This window comes from Anser brachyrhynchus (genome assembly GCF_964034855.1).
Source record: "Anser brachyrhynchus genome assembly, chromosome: 3".
Lineage (NCBI taxonomy): Eukaryota > Metazoa > Chordata > Aves > Anseriformes > Anatidae > Anser > Anser brachyrhynchus.
Window position 1 is genome coordinate 95,091,350 of NC_137696.1, and position 22,916 is coordinate 95,114,265.

General features: G+C 36.9%; 1 protein-coding gene across 7 annotated transcripts in view; it reads right to left on the reverse strand.

Moving 5' to 3' along the window:
- Positions 1–3,325: 3,325 nt before the first annotated feature.
- FAM135A (family with sequence similarity 135 member A) overlaps positions 3,326–22,916 on the reverse strand; it is an 83,113-nt gene continuing 63,522 nt past the window's right edge. For 6 of the 7 annotated variants that reach the window (XM_080584088.1, XM_080584087.1, XM_080584085.1 and 3 more), the window contains 5 exons: positions 21,328–21,425; positions 15,486–15,637; positions 13,868–13,978; positions 5,993–6,106; positions 3,326–4,798 (listed from right to left, as the gene is read on the reverse strand). In XM_080584088.1, the coding sequence (XP_080440214.1) occupies positions 4,593–4,798; positions 5,993–6,106; positions 13,868–13,978; positions 15,486–15,637; positions 21,328–21,425 (681 nt within the window). In that variant the 3' untranslated portion in view covers positions 3,326–4,592. The remainder of the gene's footprint in view (positions 4,799–5,992; positions 6,107–13,867; positions 13,979–15,485; positions 15,638–21,327; positions 21,426–22,916) is intronic. The other variant, XR_013948133.1, reaches the window with a different exon arrangement.

Sequence of the window (22,916 nt, forward strand, 5' to 3'; positions counted from 1 at the left end):
AGGTAGCTGGGTCGTGAGATCTCCTGGTCTGAGGGAGGCGTCCCTGCCCACGGCCGAAGGGTTGGAATTAGATTGTTTTTAATGCCCCTTCCAACCCCAAACGATCTATATGATTCCATAAGGGAAGTAGGCTGGCACCACAGCACTAATTTACAGGCTGGCTTTGTCCTCATAAATCAAAGGCTATAGAACTTTAAGGTTGCCATGCCTTTCCCCTTTTTTTCCCCCCTCACGTAATTGTTTCATTATTTAATAAATTTGACCTCTCTCACCTCTTTCTGCACCTGAGTAGGTAGGAAGAAGGCAGCAAGAAACCGAGCAACACAGCCCAGTCACTGACCCAGGAGGAGTATTTCAGACCACATCTTTTAATTTTTCCAATCTATACACTGAGAAAGTGCTCTGAACACTCTACAGTCAGTACAAACCTAAGCCTGGAGCAGATAACGTCTGGGCATACAGGGCGGAGTTCCAGTTATTTAGCTCCAATCGATTTCTTTTGAGCATACTAACATTTTTGTCGCACTCCAACCATCTCCAGCTAACTTTGCTCCTCCATAAAAGAGAATTCAAAACTCTGTCGACAGATACAAAGCCACAGAAGATAACTCACTCACTCAGCCATTCATGGAGTCTAAAATAGCATTTTGTGTTTGAACAGTTTAAGAAAGTAAATTAACAGCCATGCTCTGCTGGGTTTATTGCGCTACAACTGGCAATGCCTACACGCTGAAAGTGATTAAATTTAACTGACTGCCTTCTGCGTGACATTTTCTCAATAAGCTTCTTGTAACATGGTTAATTGGACATTAGAGACTGAAAATAATGGGAAACGCTTTACTTTATTCTAACAGCAAGATGCTGAGCTTCTAGACTAGAGAAAAAAAAAGTAATACTGGTGGCTCGTGCAGGAAAAATGCTCTTCTGACCAAAAGCAGCAAGGAAAAAGCCCACAGGTCTATGACAAGTTCAACAACGAATCATGTATGCGCTTGCTATCATGAAATCCTTACCTTAAAAATACTCATACCAAGCTGTCTGTAGGTACCAAGTAGCAGTAAGCTCTGTTGACTGAGAGCTTAAAGCAATTCCATGAAAATCATGCTGACATGCATTCCCAAATGTTAAGGATAAAATAGCAATGTAGGATTAGTTAGGAACTATTCTTCCACCAAAAAATAAGCTGAGGTCTTCAAAGCATTATTTTCTATGCTTTATTTGTTGTATTCCTGTAAAAATGCAAAATGCACATTTTACTCCTCAGTTGTGTATTTCTAGATCCTGTGGTTGAGAAGGTTGTGAATCTGAACATAGGTAAGTACAAATTTAGCACGTGCCACAGGAATTTGCCATGTCGTGATTAAAAGAAACGTTTGTTGTTGTTTCCCTCCCCCCATTAACTGATCATTTCTCCCTTACTCTCCAGCTTGCCTTGCAAGGAGGAGTCAAACAATATTGTATTATTTATTTTGCTGTTCTAAAAAGCAGGGAATAGAAGACTTGGAGCTAACATATACTCTGCCAGCAGGTCAATTCAGATAAGCCAGAACATAAGCTTTCCATGAGTGCTGTCAGGAAAGCACCACATCCACCACTGTCACATGCCACCAACAGATGTGCCGATTCCTAAGGCTCCCTCTGAGCATTTCCTTTCTGATCAAGTCAAGAAACCTTAGCTGTCAGAACAACATACCTGATTGGGGCTGTGCTGGTAAGATTAACGTGGAATGAAGAGTGTTTTGTGGCTACAGAATAAATTTTCCACCAACATGGAAATTCTGGGCTCTGCTGCAAAGCCTGGTGACTTCCACAATGATCTTTTTTTCCCCCAATCAGTATCCAGATCCGCAGGATCAGAACGTTTAATTTGGATGGAAGATTCAAACACAAACCAAGGAATTAATTTATATACACTACACACAAGCAAAATTTCAGATACAGTCATTTTACACAATGTTGTCCTAATAATATCACAGGGAGCTTTGTGAATAACAGGAGCAACATACTGCCTTCAGGGATTGAGAGACTGGCAGCTCCCTAAAGGAGTGAAAAGACCCTAATATTTAACTCCCATTCCGTAAGCAGTGTCTGATGCAGCCTAATCCTGGTTGTACAATACCTGCATGGACGAGAGGTTGCTGTCACCACAGGAAGATGAAGCTGATTCAAAACAGAAGAGGGGAGAGATGAAGCACTTTATGGCTGCTTTGGATCACAACACTGAATTAATTATGCATATGAATCTATACTCTGTCTAGTAAATAGACAGTAGAAATACGCAGGAGTAGGGGGAGTATGCTGTGTAACACGCACAGAGTTATCCAAAACATGGATGAGTGCATGTGTCGTTCAGACAGCAACTGCAAGCATACCATACAGTTAATAAATGCACTTCAAGGACACACTGGGGTCATCATGCCACTCAGTGCTGTCTTACAACAAACAAGTAGTGGCCATTCCTTTGGGACTTCAAGATGTCAAATAGCCCCCACAAAGGCTACAGTAGTGAGAGGGCTCCCAGACTACAAACAGACTGCACTGGGCAATGCACATTAGGGGAGAAAAGAAGAAATTCTCTTCATTTGCCCTGTTCCATGAAGAATTTACGTGCAAATATCATATGATTTTCTATACCATCCAGTTCCCTTAAAGAACAAACCAGATTCAAGACTGCTTAAATGAATGGGCTCAAGTATTAAAAAAGAAGTCAAGAAAAAAAGTGGCTACAGTGCAGAATATTTCTGCTTTGCTAATCACAAATGCATGACGTACACTTTTGGATTTCCAGAGAGATCCAACAAAAACATTTCTCACTAGTGACAGAAATGTCTAAATAGTTCCGTGCTCACAGTATTTTAACTTCATCATGGTGAATCAAGGAATATTTTGGAGATCCACCTCCCTAAACTGATATTAAAAATTAAGCTACTGGAATACTCTTAAACAAAAGACGGTCGAGATGTCAGAACACAATTTAAATATTTAAAACAGAGTAGCACCGTCATAATATAAGAATCATTAATAAAGCTAGACCTTGTTAGAGGGGGAATGTATTTAAGGTATCTTTGTGTCATAAGCACTTGCCTAACCCAACTCTAATAAAAGCCTCTTAAGTGGACACATTGCCAAGTTGCAGGTGCTCAGCTGAAACTTGGAAACCACAGAGAAGAAAACGGATTACAAAGACTGTATTAACAAACCATATCAAATGCAAAACCACGTCATTATAAACTCTTATTGCTATATTCATTTCAAATAATACAAAATTATTAATTATATGCAAAAATGCCTCCTCAGAATTTTGGTAATTCGCAGAAGATTTCAGTTTCTTTAATTGCTTCCATTAGAGCCATTTGTTCATTTTATTAACACCAGATGCAATAACACAAAGCTAAAAATAAACATGCATTATACAACAAATTTATATTTTTCAAAAAAATGTTCATTACAATTAGTGAACGCACAATGTAACCCCCTTTTCCCCCCACCTTTAGTGAATTATTGTTTGAAACAGAGAAAAGGGAAGGAAGGAGAAACCAAACGTAATGCTATTCAGCACCAGTAGAAAGTCAATAGACCTTTAACATTCCTGTATATCAAAAACATTTTATCTGTATCACTAAACAGGTAAAGTTTACAATATTGTCCCAGTTGAAGATGTATTGGTTTCTATTTACAATACTTTGTAGTCAATAAAACATTTTAACAATATTTAAAAATTGATTAAATTCATAAAAGTATTGCAGAAATTTATAACATTTACTTATTTTATGTACATACAAGGAAGTCCATGTAAAACTGTCCACGTTCATCTGAAGAACTGACAGAGTAAGGAGCAATTTTAATACAGTTTGCAAAACCCCAATTATTTGAAGGCAGCTTTCATTAAACATTCAAAAATCCTTAGTTGCCATTTGCTTCTGAAAACTAAAGTTCCAGTAATAAAATTGAATATGTAAACTAACATGTTTTTGAGATCAGTAGAAAATATATTCCCACAGGCATAACGTATTTAATAATGATGATAATGACTTTGTAGAAAACTGTTACGATGTAGTGATATCTGAACAGACAACTCACTAACGGTCTTTGCGAGACTCAGGGATGTAGTCATTTTTCAAATACCCAGTATTTTAGCAGCTCGTTGTGTTTCCAGTTAAAACTTCTTGCAGTGCTAAAATACGACAACTGAATGTGTAATACCGTATCAGAATTTTTAAATCCAATTAATTTTGGCATCTAAACCCTCTTGCAAAATGAGCCAAGTAACATTGACTTCTGTAGTATAAGAGCCCATAATAAACAAACTGAAAGTACACACTGTGCTTTAATCTCCAAATAATCAGGTACCCCAAATTAAGAAAAAGTAATAGAAAAGTAAAAAGAATAAAATAAAAAAAATATTGCACAGCCACATTACCTAGAAAGTAAAGTTGATGTTAAAAAGCCCTAAGTGTGGATGATATAAATTATCTTCCATATAAAAAGTATAAATATCTCTTAAAATACAGCTGCAGCTATACTTTAATACCACACATTATTTGATTCATCTGTTAATGAGGTAATAACCAAGTCTCTTACAATGCTTTTCTCTACTGAAAATATTTTAGGGCAGCAACAAGGAAGAATTTTTCTAAAAATATTTCTGAATCAAGAACAGCAATGTGTGCAGCTCTCCCTATGAGCGAATCTGCCGTATTGGGCAACGCGTTAATTACATTATAACGAACCAAATTACATTCCTTATTCTGAAGAACTGGCAGAAGCAGGTTCTGGATCATTTCAGCATAAATTGGTCCTGCAGAGGAAAATAAAAATTGCACTGCGTGAATCACCAGGAACAAACACAGTTCTCTGACCTTGAACTGAAAATGAATGCATTCCAGAGCGCTAACAGCATGTGTTACGCTGCTTGTCTGCTAAGACTGAATACAGTTTAATTTCCTCAGATACCTGGGAAAAATAATTTTATTTACTTTGCATTTTTTTCTTGGTACATTTATAGTGAGAATGTGCTTATCAGTATTAATGTATTATACAGGCTACGTAAAAGGTATTTACTTGCCAATATATAATGTTAGAATGTGAGTGTGCTAGGATATCTCAACTGTAAATACAACAACCAACCATCTGAGGCCCCCAGCTCAGGAAGGGTATGGAAGTATTCAATCAAGTCCAGAGGAGGGCCACGGAGATGATCAAGGGGCTGGAGCACCTCTCCTACGAAGACAGGCTGAGGGAGCTGGGGTTGTTCAGCCTGGAGAAGAGAAGGCTCCAGGCAGACCCTATAGAGGCCTTCCAGTACCTAAAGGGGGCCTACCGGAAAGTTGCGGAGGGACTCGGTCTGGGCAAGGGGTCGTGATAGGACAAGGGGTAATGGCTTCAAACTAAAAGAGGGTAGGTTTAGGTAAGGAGGAAATTCTTTACTTGGAGGGTGGTGAGGCACTGGCACAGGTTGCCATCCCCATCCCTCGAGGTGTTGATGGCCAGGCTGGATGGGGCTTTGGGCAACCTGGTCTGGTGGGAGGTGTCCCTGCCCATGGCAGGGGGTTGGAATTAAATGGTCTTTAAGGTCACTTCCAGCCCAAACCATTCTGTGATTCCACGATCTCTCAAAATTGTAAAATTGCATTTTCATTCACTGCTAGTACTAAGCCTCAACTAAATAAAGCCCACGTGCTAGAAGCTACAACTGGACATCTTCAAAAAATGAAAGCTATTTGTCTTCCCTGTTCATGGAGTAACACATCCGGGGCTGTGTTTGTCCCACCTAACTTTCAATGAAGTTTATAAGCTAGAAATGTATTCAGTCTCATCTTTTGCAGGACATATTAAGAAAGCAATTCTATTCTCATGCAGATTTTCTCCACTACTACAGAGTAAGCCCAGGGTGTCTAAAGACGTAGCTGAGGTGCCTGAAGCACTCAAAATTAAATGGGATGAATCCAAAACCTATAAGCTTTAATCTGAGTGGTCTTTTTCCATTTATTACCTGATTGTTTATCCTTTAAAGCTGTTTTACACATCTCAATGCGAGCGGAGTGATAAGGAACATAACGATCTTGCAGAGATCCTACTAATACAATGTTTTTGAAGTAATGAAGACCTACAAGAAAAGAGAAAAAAGTATATATTATAATGAATCACTTGACAATTACTACAGACTAATTAAACATTTTACAGCTGAAGTTTGGCACTGATTTATTATAAGACCTTGCATGAAAAGGCAGAAAGAATTAGTTACAAAAGACAGAGCTACAGAGTAATTAAATTTTGAGAACTGGCCTTTTTCTCTGTACATATTTTAATACACTCATACAGGCGTGACTCAAGTGCGATGTTTCCCATTTAACCAAAATCAGTATGGTTTTAAATCCAAAAAATTTAAACCAAAATCAGAAGGTTTTAAAACCTTCTCTGGCTTCTTAGACTGGAGGAGATGTAGGAATCGAGCGCTCAATTTCTGGCTGACAGAAGGGAGTAAAGGCTCTGCATTGCTTAACGAAGCCTAGAGTTGAATGGTGCCTTGTCTTCTTCACTGATGCCCCAGTCGACAGCGTAGCCTGGCCAGGATTAATGCCCAGCATGAACATCTATGCGGTACAGCCCAGGTGTGCAGCCCATCCAACAAAAAATCCTTCCCTTTTACCAGCTTGTTTCCTAAGTTTCCAGTGTTTTATAGACTCTGTATGATGAAGGCTACATGTCCAAACCAAGTCAGTTACAAAACCAATGCTGAACAACCTCGATATGTGAGCAAGTAACTGGACCTGCCCAGATTTCAAATAAATTGATAAATAAAAACTCTGCATATCTATAAAAATATACAGAAAATCCATCCAAACTAAATCCTGTGCTCTTCAAATATGAAATCCTGTTTTTCTGTTTGTTTTGGCTGTTGTGGTTTTGAGAGGTTTTTTAGTTTTGTTTGGTTTGTGTTTTTTTGTGTATTTGTTTTGCCTGTGACCACTGCAAAAACAATACTGTCTCAGCAGATCAGCTAAATCACTGGAATCTTTTATTTGACATCTGATGAAAAATGACTGCAGCAATCTTACACAAAGATACAGATACCAGTTCAAAAACCTAGTGCTAAGTTGAAAACAATGCATTTGGAATGAATCAAAGACAGGAATTCTCTGCAGGCTAATCTGTAATCGTTTTATAAATTCCTCGGGAATCTACCTATCTCGTATTAAGTATTTTCGATATGAGCTTTCCCTAGAGAAATATGCATTAATTCATATAAAACGTACAAAGAAGTGGGTTGCCTAGAATCAACCTGAGGAAGGAAGAAAAGTCCTGTGGAATCTTTAGAGGAATAGCAGTCTATATCAATCAACATTTAAATAGTCTCTTTTCAGCCTCACATACAAACAAAAACAGAATTAAAACAAAAATAGCTTAGGACATCACAATTTAATAAATTAGGCATCCCCCTTTTGGTCACAGTGACTCATTTTTTATGGTCTACATAAAAATAAAAACTTATATCTCATAAAAATAATATAATGGACTTCCCTTTACTTCAGGTATGACAAATATAAGGAATCTTTCCTTAAGTGTTTAAGGGAATTCTTCAGTATGAACAAAAAAGGCATACAGGATATTTCATAAGCATGAATTTTATTCTTTAACCATTCTTCATGTTGTTTTTTTTTTTTTTTGCTGGTGGTGATGTTTTTTTTGGATGGGTCTTTGTGCTTATTTTGAAGAAAAATGTCGAAGTCTTATGCTTTGGAATTGTTTTTTCTGACACGGTTGAATACAGATGTGCACTCCCAGAATGAAAGGAGTCAAATAGTGTATATAAAACATACAGAGCCTGGCAACAACCCCTTGGATGTCTACAACATGAGACAACTCAAACCATTTGTCAAGGAGAAAAAACTGCACGGTGTTCAACAGCATCTTTTCTGCTCTCCAGACTGAGAGCAGACTGTGAAACTACTCAGGGCATGAGCTTGGAATGATCTCTAATATGGAAGTGTGCAGTGCTAAACTGTGCCTATCTTAAGCGTACTTGTGGACAAATAAGAAATTTATCACTATCTTTCTTTTATGTAGATGTGAAAACTGGACACCAGTCATCTTTCCTTGTTGTTCTTTCACTTACTTCCTAGACTTCAAATATATCCTGCCTTTAAATTGGAAATTTTAGAATAGATTGAAAACAAGAATAAAGCTCTGTTAATTCCTGTGATCCTTATCTTAATTTTCCCTCTGGAAAGAAACAAAAATAATAATAAAAAACAACTCACCAGACATAATACGAGATCTATCACACACACCAGAAGTATTAAAAACAAAACAAAGCAAACAAAAAAAAAAAACACAGCCCAAACATAAAATTATTCTAAGTAATCATTAAACCAATCTCACTTGTTCAGCAAAATTTTCAGCTACTGAATTGGGAACCTAACCCCAAAAATCTCATTAGGCCAACATTTTTAGATTGCTGTAGTTAGGCAAAATACTAGAAGATTAAAACTGAATTCTATCAGAACAAAATATATTTGAACTCATCGCATCACCTCATCTGCAAAACAGATCACATTTTTGCAGAGTACTATAAAAACACTGATGTTTTCATTAACTAGAAAGCACTGACTAAATTTTTCAACAGGGTTTGAGACGGCCTGGAGAAAAATAAACAATCCAAGTGAAAGATCACTGTTGAAATAATAAGTTTTGCCCCATACAACAGAATGTTCTTTTCTGTAGTAACAAACCTCTTCTAGGCTTTCCAAATTTTTACGATGATTCTCATCACCTAATGGAACTTCATTTTCAGTCAAAGTTAATTTAAGCATACACAGAGAGTGCATTTTCTATCACTTAACCATCTTTCCATTCATGTCAGTGCATCAGTAAATGATAATGGCATTAGTCATTATTAATGAATATTTAAAAATTCATGGCTTTTTTTTTCCCAAATAATTTGTCAGGTGGAAAAATCTGTCTGGAGCAGTAGGTATAGAGACCTGGCAATCCAAAACTGTCTACAGTCAGAGAGAAATAATTTTCTTATATAAATTCTAGCACCAGAATCAGGGAGCCTGTAAATCTAACGCTAAGTCTGCCCTCTAGCTGAAGTCAACGTGCAAGTAGTGAATGGAAGATGATGCCACTGGTAGAATGGGCTCGTGATTTCCTCTGACACTTCATGACAAAAGGGATGACAAAATTCTGCCTACCCCCCTTTAACTCAAAACGAGGCCTGAATTATTTGCAATGGACAATATACACTGTGGACACCACAGAGTTCTTGAGCATAAGGAAATCAAAATCACTTAGGATAAGCTTCAAAAAAAATACAGCAATCTGATTTTGGTAATAAGCTCCCATTTTGTTTAGGAATATACTAATCACAGAATCCTAGAATAGAATAATTTAGGTTTTAAGAGACCTTTAGATATCATCTGATCCTACCTACTTGCTCAAAACAGGGCCAGCTTTGATGTTAGATCAGTAGCTCGCCTCATATCTGGCTGCTTTGACTTGAATGAAACTTCTCCGTTTTGTCAAGGTACTGTACTGCAAACATTTCCTACAATTCTATCATTTTACAAACCTGTCTGGAAAAAGGGATCTGGAAGCTTTGCCAAAAATGCAGTCTGAAAATAGAGACGTCAGAAACTCGCTGTGAAAGGCAGCTCTCTCTCCTGCAGGTAGTCTTCTGCACTATTTTGTGAGGTTAGTACATCACACACAAAGCTGGAATCATGGCCTAAAAATTCACTCTCCATAATAGACATCTCAAAGCAGAAAACGTCAGCCATGCTTATTCATGGCTTTTCTGTTGTTAACGTGGACATACACTGAAACCCAAACAACTTTCCTTTCCTCCTTTCGGAGACTAGGAAAACATGTATTTTTAAAGGGGGGAGATAATGTAATAAACAAGCAGATCAGAATTCTGCTAACCAAGACCTGTGGAAGTGCTAAGACACATGAATTGAAGCCTACCTACGTAAGTACAAAAATACCCTGAAAGAGACCACAGCTGTGTGCTCACATTTGTGAGCTCTGTGGGATAAAAAGGAACAGAACCGTACAGCAATCCTGATGGTACGAGGAATCCCTCATCCATCATAATGCCCATTTCAGGAGAGTTTACTTTGGACCAGCTCTGTCTGGTCCCGTGGCTGGAACATGCATTGGCTGTTGATGCTCACTCACTGTGCTCTGAAGCAAACAGGGATGATGAAAAGATTTGCTCCCCAATGCATTCCTCAGCCAAACTAAAGAGCTGATGCAGGCATAGTCTACGACTGACTAACAGGACTTAAAAGAATACATAAATAAAGCTGAGGAAAAAAAACCTCACAGCTCCAAAGTTCGTTGCAGGCTCCTTCCCGTGAGCAAACACTATTTTGAGGTTTTCCTTCTGCAAGCAAGTCTGAGCAGGGCACGCTTCTCACATACACATTCTTTGTAAGAGAACTAGTTCTGTCTGAAGTTCTGGAGTCACTCTATTTGGGAAGTCCTTAATTCCAAATGACCTATAAAAATTTGTATCAACTTGGGATCTATCTCCAGGGTCTTCATTCCTGGTGTCTGAGCTGACTGAGAAGCTCAAGTTTCTGTCAGCAAAGACCAGCTGATGGAACTGGACTCTGCTTTTAATACCCGTACTGAACAATGTGCTGGAGTTCTAAACAAGGTATTCTCACACAAAAGATTTGTCTGAAACCAAACTAAAGCCAAATGCTACGCTTCCCTAACACTGTTCTTAGACAATCAGAACGTCAAAACCAGCCGAGCATCTTCAGTTTTACCTGAGCTACTGCCTTTCCACTTCCTCAGACCAAAACTACAATGTGTTCCAACTGAAAAAATAACGTATTTGAAACCCTGATCAAACCCATATCCTTCCTCAATCTGTTAAAAGAAAAAAAAAACAACTTCTGATTTTTTTGGTGATATGCCAATAAACACTTAGAATTTCATATACTAGCTAATTCTTCCATTTTTTGTTAGAAAAAAAAATGAAGGTACAGTATTACTTGTAGAATTTGAGCATGCCCAATTCTCAGAGTAAGTGGAAGATTAGTGGTAGGTTAAATGGAAGCAGAAATCAGAGGCTGTGTAAATTCCCGAACTTGCTGCTGAATCACAACATGGTGCTGTGCTAAGCAATGCATCCACGCACTGGTTTCAAATAATATTACTAAATAATAATAATACTACTAATAAAAATACTACTAAATAATTCACTACTTACCAGTTATCCTTTTCAGGACAGGTCTGTATTACAACCATTTTGTAAGTTTTATGGCAAATATTAGGTGTTTAGTTACAAGAAGTCTTCTTCCCCACTAAGCAGACAGACCATACTAATGTCTAAAAGCTAAGCAATTAGAAAATAATACTACATATTTTTTATTTTTCTGTCCAAAAATCAAGTTAACTTCAAATAACTCCAGTCTTATTTTTTGTTGAATAATTAATACTGCAACATGAAATTCTGTTTACACAGAACACAGTAATTTTCGTGTGTTTTTTCATCTGTGCTGCTACAATTGTTTTTGTATTGAACAGCTTGCGTGTCATCATAGCTGGCAACCTGCTGTAATTTCTTGTTGCAGTATGAAGCTAACAATCATTTCCAAGACCCCAGAAGTTACCAGACAGATTGTGGCTGCTGAAGACATGGCAAGCAAATTTTAAGGAGATTGTTGTTAAAGAAGATAATTCTTAGAAATATCATTACGAAGAAACAACAGCAGAAATCTCAATCTTCCACCAGCTAAAGCCAATATAAGTTGGCCTCAACTGCCAACATGAAGTGATCAGTACTTTAAGTAACTTAAAATTCAGGAATTATTATAAACTTGAACTCTCTTAATTTTGAATTATCCTACTACTTTTCTTTTTTTTTTTTTTTAATGAGCAGATAAGTTTAGATTTTGCACCTTATCAGCAAGTATCAACGATGGTAACTGTAAGAAATAAAATAGTTTTAACTTAATAACTTTTTGAATGGTCATGGTGAGAAAGAAAATATCTTTTTTTTTTTTAAATAATAATCCCATCAGAAATTGCAACATATTTAAGTCTCCATTTCTTCCTGCTGCACCCTATTATTCTTCAAAATAAAGATTTCTTTTCATAGGGTAACTTATTACATGTCCCCCAAAATTATTTTGTTTTCAGAATTCTTGAAGATAACATAAAAGTGGTCCTTCTAAGGTTGCTTCAACAACAAGTTAACTTTTTAATGTTCTTTCTGCTTTGACAAAGACACTTAGTAACCGGGCAATAAATGAGTTGTATTGGACTTTAAAAATATTCTACAAGTATAACACTCCATTAAATGCAGAGAAGCAAAAGTAGCTCACAGACACGCCTCATAAAATGCTACAGAAAAGCAGATACTTAGTTCATCACTATCATCATCGCTTGTCAGTTGCTATAATTTATTGAATCAATCATTTCAAAAAGCACTTACAATTTAAGAATCAATTCCTATTTGTACATCAGAAAGATATAAAGAGGATTGTTAAAATACCCTGTCTGTCATTCTGCCTTGACAATTTAATTGAAAATAAAATGTATATGCTCCCGGACTTCACTTTCTAAATGAGTTAACTGTATACTAGATCTGAGGAAATTCTACAAACGAAACTCTTATGTAGACGTACTTGTACACAAACAATCCAATGAACACATTCTAAATCACAGATATCTATGTTTAGGTGGATGTATTTCCTTTTAGCTTAGATACTAATAACAAGTAATGACAACAACAACTTCATAACACAAAGTTTGGTCACTTAGACGAATCACTCTTCCAGCATATAGTTTATATTTATCAGGCATAACACAACATAGGTATGGTTTTCATCGATGTTATTTGCCAGAAAACAGTACAAACTCAATTTTGCACCAGCCATTTTTAAAAAAAACAAACAAAAATCAGACCACAACTAATGACAATAAGCACCTAGTGCTTGAGTACGAACCATGTGTTCTTCACAAGTTCACTTTTTATCTCAGAATTGGATAATTATCATTCAGTCCTATCACAGGATGAATTACAATACATGAATAGCAGGCACTGTAACAACTGGTAAGAAAACTTTTTTCACTTTTCACTGGTTGCTTTAAAGAAAATCCTACCAAAAGATTTTTACAGCGAAGGAAAACTGAGGTAGAGAACTTAAGGAACTTGAGTAGAATAAGCTCTGGGTGACTATTCATTCAGCAAATACTGACAGATGGATTAAAGTTGTATAAAGGAAGAGCTGCATGATTTAGACAGGAGGGATTTGTTTACGACATACCTATCATTTCTATTCTTACTCTGTTCTGCTTCTTCCAAGTCCTGTAAGTTTTAATACATCAAACATCACAGGAACAAGGATGTCAGTCTCTTGCTGCCCAAAGCTCGCAACCAAATTTCAGCTGTAACAAGCTACTACAAACATTTTGACAGAGAAAAGTGCCCAAATTTTCCACAAAACATCATGAGCACCTTTGGCTCCACAATTGCTTGGCTGACAGACATTTCAAAACACCTGTCAAATGAACCCTCAATAACTTTATGAAGTGTGAAGGTACTTGACTCATCACACTGCAATAACTAGCTTCAGAGGCTGAAGAGGAAGCTGACATATACAGTGTACTGGCTGCACTCAAAACTTAGACTCATTAGTTCGGAAGGAAAGTCTAAATGTAATGGTCCATCTCTAGAAAAAAAAAAACAGTTTACTGTTTACTTACTTGAAGAATATGGAACTAAAACCAAAGTAACTTAAAGAAACTGAAACAAGAGCTTGCTGGAAACCTTTTTTTTCTAGGTTTCCTGTTCACGTTTATGCACATTGGTCTTTAGAAGACACCCAATATTAACAAAGGTTACCTGCTTTTTTACTAAGCTTGTATAAGAATGTTTGTCGTGGATCTGAATGGTCTCGACACGTCAGCTGCAACAAAGAGCCAGACTTCTTCCACTTCTGCATAAACCACAGTCCTGCAGTGTAAGGTATAGTATGAGTATAGATCCAAAATAAAATATGAAAATTAATATAAAGTATGTAACATACATACATTTAGCCTCTCAGGTGTGACTGTTCTATTTTTCATGTCAGCGCTGTCACACTTAGGCATTTTAAATTTTTATTCCTTTTTTCTTGTCAATATGTATAATAAAGCATGAAGACCATTATTTCAACTAATGTACATGCCCTCCTACAAAAATAAGTATACTTACAAAAAGTGAAAATATATCACTGGTAGACATAAGGCAATGTACAAACTATTTTAGTAATTTATAGAATATTAGAACGTTTTGATGTTGAAATACATATCACTAAACGACAAGCATATTTTTAGAAATCTGAGAAATAAGCTTTAAAGCAGCACTGAAATCATCATATATAACCAGGAAGAAGAATATAACAAAGGAAGCAGAATTTTCTGGGAGGAAAACCATACTAATACTTATTCTATGATTTTGTACCCTCTTTATTGGTCAATGAGCAAGTCAACTGGCTGTTTTTTCAGAAAAACTTACATCCCTTGCAAAGCAGAAGAAAAGCACACAACCAAGTCCTTATAGCCTCAAGAATTTCTTTACGTGCTGATTCAACCCTCAGGGAAATAGTTTTTTTTTTTTTTAATAACAATTTACTGAAGGTCTTTCTTGATATTTTCTAAAATCTTAGAGTCTGCTTCCATAAAGTACCATCATAACTGCCATTAGCCATCAATTCCTGTTAACTTTTTTTAAGCCCATCCGATATGAGTTAAAGGTTTTTCCTCTTTTTTTTTTTTTTTTTGGTTTTGTATGAAGCAATTGGACAATCAATAAATAAGCTGGCACCAAATGAAGTAATTTTCTTCATGATTGAGCGTGTACGCTTAACAGTTTAATGAGCATTTTTGTATTTACTGGAAATAAGGGTTACTCCGTTCACTTCTGCACCCTCCAAGGCAGGTGGTAAACTCAGAAACAAATTTTCATCCTTTATTTATTTTAAATTTGTATGCTACTTGAAAATATTTTCTAGAATTTACTTGAAAAGCATTTTCTACAAGTTCTCCTAGAGCTATATTTAGTCTTCAGAAAAACAGACATTGATGAGACACGCATCTGCAGGAACATACCGGATAACTCATGGGCATCCAGCCTTTTCTCTTTTATTAATATAAGAAAAGGTTGCAAGATATTTTTGAGAGAAAATACAGTACAAATGGTTCAGAACTGTTTTACTGTATATTACCTACTTACTCTGCAGATTAAGTATACTAAAATTCAGTTTATTATAAATTGAATTCAATACATTAAAACTGGAGTTTCTTTAAGGTGTAACAAAAAAGTCTGAATCAAACATAATGGAAAACTCCTGTCAACCATCTTCTGCACATCCTTCTATCGATATTTTACTTTTATAACCCTGCACACTACATATAACTGCTAGATGAGTTTCAAGGACAAAACCTTCCCTAAACTTATACTACCAATAATAATACTATACCTGTATTAACAAGAGCACTGCTGTTGTAGAGGGTACCAAGATGTGGTCCAGACAGAGACAGGAAGGTGTGAAGTTTGTTGAGGTAATATTTAAATCGAGGTCTTGTGAGCACTGAACGGATTATTAAATTACCCAGTGAATGTCCAATAAAGCTGTTTAAAAAGAAAAACAGAATTTGATGGCAAGCTTCTTATTTGTTTCTTTTAGACAGCAAGAAATAAAACTGGTATCATAAAACACTGAAGGAGCATAGGAAAAAAAAATGAAAGTTTCCATTCAAAAGCCTGTATTTTAGGAAATAATAGAAACACAGCTTTTCCATACATCCCAAGCCACACAAATTCATTAGGAAAATGTTCTGAGCTCCTTCAAAATTATTTTAAACATTGTTTTTGAAAAACTGTGAAAACAAACTATCCTTTGACCAACACCTCCCACCCAAAATCAAGATTATTGCTGGGTCTATTTCCCTTAGCACCAACTATTCAGAAAATATTTTGAGATGTACAGGACTATATAAATCTTCAACATGTGATGACAATCGGTATGATAAATGCATGAGAGTTACTGAATCAACCTGCTGGAGACGGATTCCAAAAGTGTACTCCTATAAGGGGGAAAACCATTACTGAACCAAATCCGAATATTTTAAAGTAGAAGCAACATCTCAAATCTGCTTAACAGTTTGACCAAAAAAAGTGATAATCAGCTTGAGCTAGGCAAATGAAGTTATCTGTCTACCAGGAGAATATTACATTTAGTTGTTTGCCTGGTTAATCAAGCTAGAGGGAAGATTGATAGGACTCTTTAACTTAATGTGGCTATAATTATTACTTAATCTGAGTTGCCTGTAGTCACACCTACAAATCTGTACAAAGCATTTCTTTAGCAAGGACACTACAAAATAAAGCATTTCTAGTTATTATGCAGTCATGCTTACAGATCCCTGCTGAGGTAAGGACCACACTAACTTAGGCACCAAGTTAAGGAGGAGATGGTACAGGCAAGACAGACAAAATTAAAAGGGAAAAGTTGTCTTCCTGTTTTACAGAAGTAATTTCATGACTTGGAGAGAACAAGCCACCATCCAAAAATATATGGGAAATCTATGCTAGAACTACGCTAGCTGAATCACCTAACTGCCACATTATATCCGTAGTATCACCCTTCCAATATGCTTTGTATCACTGCATTCTTTGACAAAAATAGCTGCAACAAAGCTACCAATATCTACATAAAATACACTGCTAACAAATTACTTGACCATTCAATTTCTTCCCATGCAAGAACTATTAGCTCTGAAAATTCCAACGTAAAGCTAAACAAAAAAAATCAAACATTAGGCCACAGAATTGCAGAGCCACTCCTAAACTCTGACATAACCGTACATTTCTGTGTGATGGAATAGGCTACTTGTTTGTTACCAAAACACAATTTAACAATATATGCATATTTTTTCTGGTCACTTTTACTATTAGATTTTCAAAATTGCTGCAGTATCAGAAATTCTTTGCCACAGCCTGCTATGTTTACCTAACTTTGAGTCAAAAAATATGTATCCTCTGTGTTGTCAAAATCACATTAAAAGCTCAACAGGGGTGTGCTTGAAAACTAAAATGCTGAGTTGCTGAATCTCTTGAATACTAAGATTTAAAACTATTCTCTTGGAGTACATCATGAAGACCATACAAGAAAACCCAAACTGTAGGTTATTATTATTATTTCTTTAGGAACAAGAAAATGCCCACAGAAATTGAGTAAGTTCATCCTGCAGATGGTCTGCACCACAATTTTTAAACCGGAAAACAAAGTGATCCATCAGTCAATCCTATCATCCTCAAGTATGGGCATACCTGAACCAAAACTTCAGAAACATGGAAGACCCATTTGAGAAGAAAAAACAAACAAACAAAAAACATGCTTGTAATTAGCTACGTGAATGTATTTCAAAGATTAAACATTTCTTAATTTGTAAAGATCTTGAAAAACAACAAAAATTACTGTAATGTACTGGGTTCAAACCCAGGTGTTTAGGTGAACATGCAATAAGCCTTTAATAGGATTTTCTAAGAGAGAAAGGTTCAGGAATTTTCTCAAATCAAGTGTGAGAAGAAAGGCTTTGAAAGATGCAAGACAAAAACGTAACTCATGCTACTCATTGTTTCAGATACCTACAACTGTGGGATGCTCTGAAAAAACAATGCATTTCTGAACAGCAGGTGGCAATATTACTGTCTTTTGAATACAAGGGATCACTAACACAATACACTAAAGGAACAGAATTATAATGTAGTATTTGTATTTGCTTTATGCCCCAGGTTTCCAAATTCAGATCATACTGGGAAATTACACACAGTAAAACCTTGTTTTTCTGTGTTAATACATGAAAGATCATGTCCAAGTATAAAAACTTATGGAAGAAAAAGATATCCATCAAAAGCCATAATCAAAAAGAAACAAAAGAAATTGCTGAAACAATATCAAGCTCAGGAACTCTATCTAAAGTGCCAAGAGGTACATGAATAATAGGGTACATATACCCTATTGTACGTCCTTTGTTTATACTCTTTCCCTAAACATTTACCTCTGGTCACCATGAGACACTGCTGACTGGGCTAGACAGAGTCCACAGTCTGACTAGAGAACAGGTGTTTTCATGTGTGCAGAGCATGAAAAATTTCCTTTTTTGGGGTGGGGGTCAGGGGTGAGCCAAAGTTACTTAAAAGAGGATGAAAAGTTGAAAAATCCATTGAGGCCAAAGTCCAATACAGGTGATCAGAAACATATATAGGACCATACATGAGGAAGATGGCTTCTGAAACTATGCTGCAAAAGCGTGTCGTTCATTTCCTAGTTATACCATGACCTGGAAAGGCTTCCATCCTTACAGATATTCAAAACTTGAATGGCTGTAACCGAGCAATTTCGAAGTTGGATCTTTTTTAAAGTAGATCAAAACCTGATCTAACTTTTAAGGTGGCACTCATATGAGTGGGTAGCTGGCCCAGATGGCCTTCAGTGGTCCGTTAAACCAAAAAGTATTCTGCGATTCTTTATCCCTTTTTTTAAGAAATAAATTGCTGTTGGTTTCAATGAAGATTCCAGTTCACTCTTCCTAGCCACGTTGTTCTAAGAACAAAGATTTTGTTCAAAGCAAACCAATGCACTTGCTGGTGGGTGTATGGGTACGGTAACAGGTATCAGCTCTGGCAGTACCAAACATGTTGGTTCATTAAGCTGACAATACAGTATGGCTCAGGGTTCTGATGGTACATGGAGAGCCTCTTATTATCTCAGTACAAAAATGTAGCACGCTAAATATGACTTTGAAAGCACGAAGCTTTGCTTTGACTGGCCAGTACAGAATCTCAGAATTTCTCATGACTTGTCTTGGCCTGAGGTGATTTTAGTTTGTTTTAGCTGGGACAACAACTGTCTAGCAGTCAAGGAACAAGTCAGGTCTAAAGTTGGTTTAGTTTCTCTGTAGTTTCTAGTAATAAAACTTATAGATGTTCCGTATGGATTGAAAGGTGTATCACCAGCATAAAACACAGCATGGAAGAGTGCAAACACAGCTGTCATATGCCTGAGGTCCCCAACAGCCAATTAATGGCCACTGCAGAAGCACAGTCTCGTAAGTCAGGAAATAAAAATGGCGTTAGGGACAACAGAGAACAGAAAAACGGAGTAACTGGATAACAATGAAAAGAAAGATCATGTGGGCAGACCAAAAATACGAGAAAATAAATCCAGGCAGACCCAAGGCCAAGGGGGTAGAAAATGCCACCAAGAACATCATTCTTCTGCCAGTGAAGCCCCAAATGCTGATGTCTGACTGTAAGACTTCTGTCTCTGTTCTGCTGAAGGAAGAGAGAAACCACCAACCTCAGGACTCTGACAGCTGCTGGAAGGAGAGCCTAACGTAATATCCTGAGTTGGAAGGGACACACAAGGATCGTCGAGTCCAACTCCTTGGTCCCCAGAGGACCACCCAAAAATCAGACCATGTGTCTGAGTGCACTATCCAAATGCTTCTTGAACTCTGGCAGGCTCCATGCTGTGACCACTGCCCTGAGGAGCCCCTTCCAGAACAGATACTACCCACCTCTGTGTATAAGGTGTGCTCCATTTTGCCTATAGCAAGATTTTGGATGTAGAAGAGCAGGCTTTCCTAAGACAGGGCACTGCCCAGTCCTCTTTGCCTTATGGCATCGTTACAGGTCTGGAGGCTGATTTCTAATTTGACTCGGCTATTGAGTACCACTTGTACAGAGAAGATTACCTTCAGTACTCAGAAGATTTTAGAGAAACTAGCACCATTCAGGAGAGCATGGCTAGCTAGACAAAGCCCACTTCCTTCACAGTGGGACAGCCAAAATGAGTTAGGAACGCAGTGGCTACTTCAACAGAGGTTTTCTCAAGAGTACTTTCCTGGGCTTTCTGGGTTATCCCTTCAAGGACTTGCACATAAGCACATCTTTCTGAAAGATCTCTCACGCAGCTACCAGGAAACAGCTGCAGGATTTGCTGATAGACATAACTTTCTCTTAAGAAAAGAGAGAGTTGATAGATGGAGACTTCTGCTTCGTGAAGCCAAAACACGACTGTAAATCTTGAAAAGGAAGCTAAAATAAAAATTGCAATTTCTTTTTTGTTCAAGTGTCAGGCAATAAATGAAGCTGAAAAAATATTTACAAATCCAAAGTTTTATGAGAAAATATGCAGCAAACCAGAAGAGACTTCAATTCTCAGATATGAACAATGAGAAGGAACTGGGTGGATACATCCATCACTGCCTTCTGACCACAGGAAAGAGAAAATATCAGTGTGTGCTGGTGGGTACAGAAGCCTCCGACGCCGAGGGTGCTCACACGCACTCTGCGTAACAGACACAATCGCACAATGCTTTTTTTTTTTTAAAAAAAATCACCAAATCAGACAAAATTAACCATGTCAAATCTCAAAATATTAACATTTGTTTAAGAAGTGAGATGACATTTAAACATGTTAGAAGTTTTCCCTAGCTGAACAAGGCCTATCAAATACATGAGTATGCAGAAACTTGTAGGATACACAACAGCGACCAGTGAGTCAAAACCCACTACAGAGGGATAATTTGAGGATGTCTAAGCAAATGGGTGAAGTCGGACATTATTTGCTCCTGTCATCTAACTGAGCTAACTCCAGCTGTGTCAGTAAGAAAGTCTTCCCAAACGGTGCACCCTACTGTGAAAAAATAAACAGAACAGGTATACCCTGAAAATAACTAAAAAAAGTGAGGAAGAGCACTGGGATGAGCCCTCTGTATTACGATGCAAAACATGCTTTTTAGCAGATGAAACAATCAGAAAATCAAAATAATGAAGTATTCTTCTCATGCAGCTTCCCTTTAATGTCACATGTCACACTGAACTTTCCTGTAGGAATGACAAACTGCCGTATCATACTTGGTGAAGAGACTAAAACCAGAAGAAAGACAACTTGATCTAGAAATAGCGCTGCTGTGGTTTCCTTCTACTTTCTCAAAATATTATCAGTTTTACCACAGACCACTACCACACAGGATCTCTGAGGAGGCACAGGACAGCAGTTCCGGAAATGTAATGAGTAACTCACTCTGCCCTACAACCACCAACAGGACTCAGTGAACTCACAATACTGTTCAGTTTTATTTCAGCTGGGAATTCCCTCTCTCTTCCGTCCTCCTTTTCCCTATTCCTCCCCCTTCATGAATTTCTCTTTCCCTTCTCTCTTGTGGCCTGCTTCTGAGCATCACAGTTCAGAACAACAAAGGGCTCTACTGTTAAGTTTATTTCTATAAATAGTATAGAACAGATATTACCTGATTTTTGAAAGGGTTAGATTATAAATTTGTATATACTGTATAATTTCATCTAAAAGGCGATCTGTCATGGAATCAAAATCAGCAAAGGTATCATTCTGTAAAATAAAAGAAATAAAAAATAACAACTGTGTTTTCTAATGCAGTAATATACATTCTGCATTCAGTCTGAACTCTTATTCCCAGTGTTTCGATTAACAACACACAAATAAAAGCATTTATATTAACTTTGAATACAAACACTACAGCTAGGTATTCTCATTTTTTCGAGTTTTTTTTTTCTTGTAACATGAAATAAAGTAATATACATTTTATTGTTAGACTACTTTCTTCTAACACACCAAAACAAATCTTAACAACATGACACAACCAGCCTTACTTCCATGCCTTCCTCTACATATAATCTTATCTTTAGTGAAACTGAAGACCCAACTACATATTCAAAACTAAATCACACTGCCCATGAAATAAAAATGAGACAATTACTGCAACAGCAGAGTCTACATAAGTGTTGTTTATTCAAAACAAACAAACAAAAAACTTTAAAGCCTTATTCCCAATTCATAGCTGATTCTCTACAATGATTAACGGTAAGAAATTTGAAAAGAGGTAGGCAAAGCTTGCCTAAAACTTTTCAACACAAGTTCAAAGGATCTACGCTATAATCTGTACTGTTCAACATATTGATAAATGACCTGAAAAAGGGAAGAAGGAGAATAACAAGACATCAGAGTTTGTAAACGAAACCAAATATCCAGGATAATCAAATCTAGAAATGACCAGAATTTCAGAAGAATCTTATAGTACTGTATGACTGGGTGATAAAATGGAAAGAAATGCAAAATAATATTACACAGGGAAAAACAGCCCTAAATACACATGTAATCAATAATCTGTATATCTGTGTTCTATAAAATAATTCACAATAGAAAAGTCAGGAAAGAACAGAAAATATCAATATACCATTTTGTAATTTCATAGTGCACAAACATCTTCAATGCCCTGTCAAGTTCTGACCAACCTATTTTAAATGACAAGAAGTTTGAAAATGGGCAGAGAAGGATATCATCCAGGAACTGTTCCACAGGTGTTCCTGAGAAATACTAAATGAAGTAGGCCTCTTCAGTTGCCTCCTTAGGAGGGAGAAATTATACTTGTTTAGGAAATACTTGATTAACTGAAGCAGAAAATGGGGAATAATTACTGACACTTTTTTTCCCCCAAAACAAGATGTAGGATTGGTTTAAATTTCTTTGTTTGCAACTGAATTATTCATGTATATGAACCATGGAATTAATCTGTATGCTGTGTAAACGGTAAGTAAAATCATTCAAAAACAAATCAGCCAACATTAAGCAGAGATGTCCATCAGTAGCTATTAGGCTCACTGGTCTCAACAGAATTCACAAATCCCAAAGTTTCAGAACTGCTGACTGCCAAAAACTATAGTGCTATAGAAGAGAAAGCATGGCTCAGTGCCTGCCCAGCCTGTTCTCAAAGCATCCGAGCAGCTATCTTCAGAAACACACCACTGCACTAAGTGAACCTCTCCTCTGAGCCGCTGAAGAGACTCTGTTCTAATACTTCCC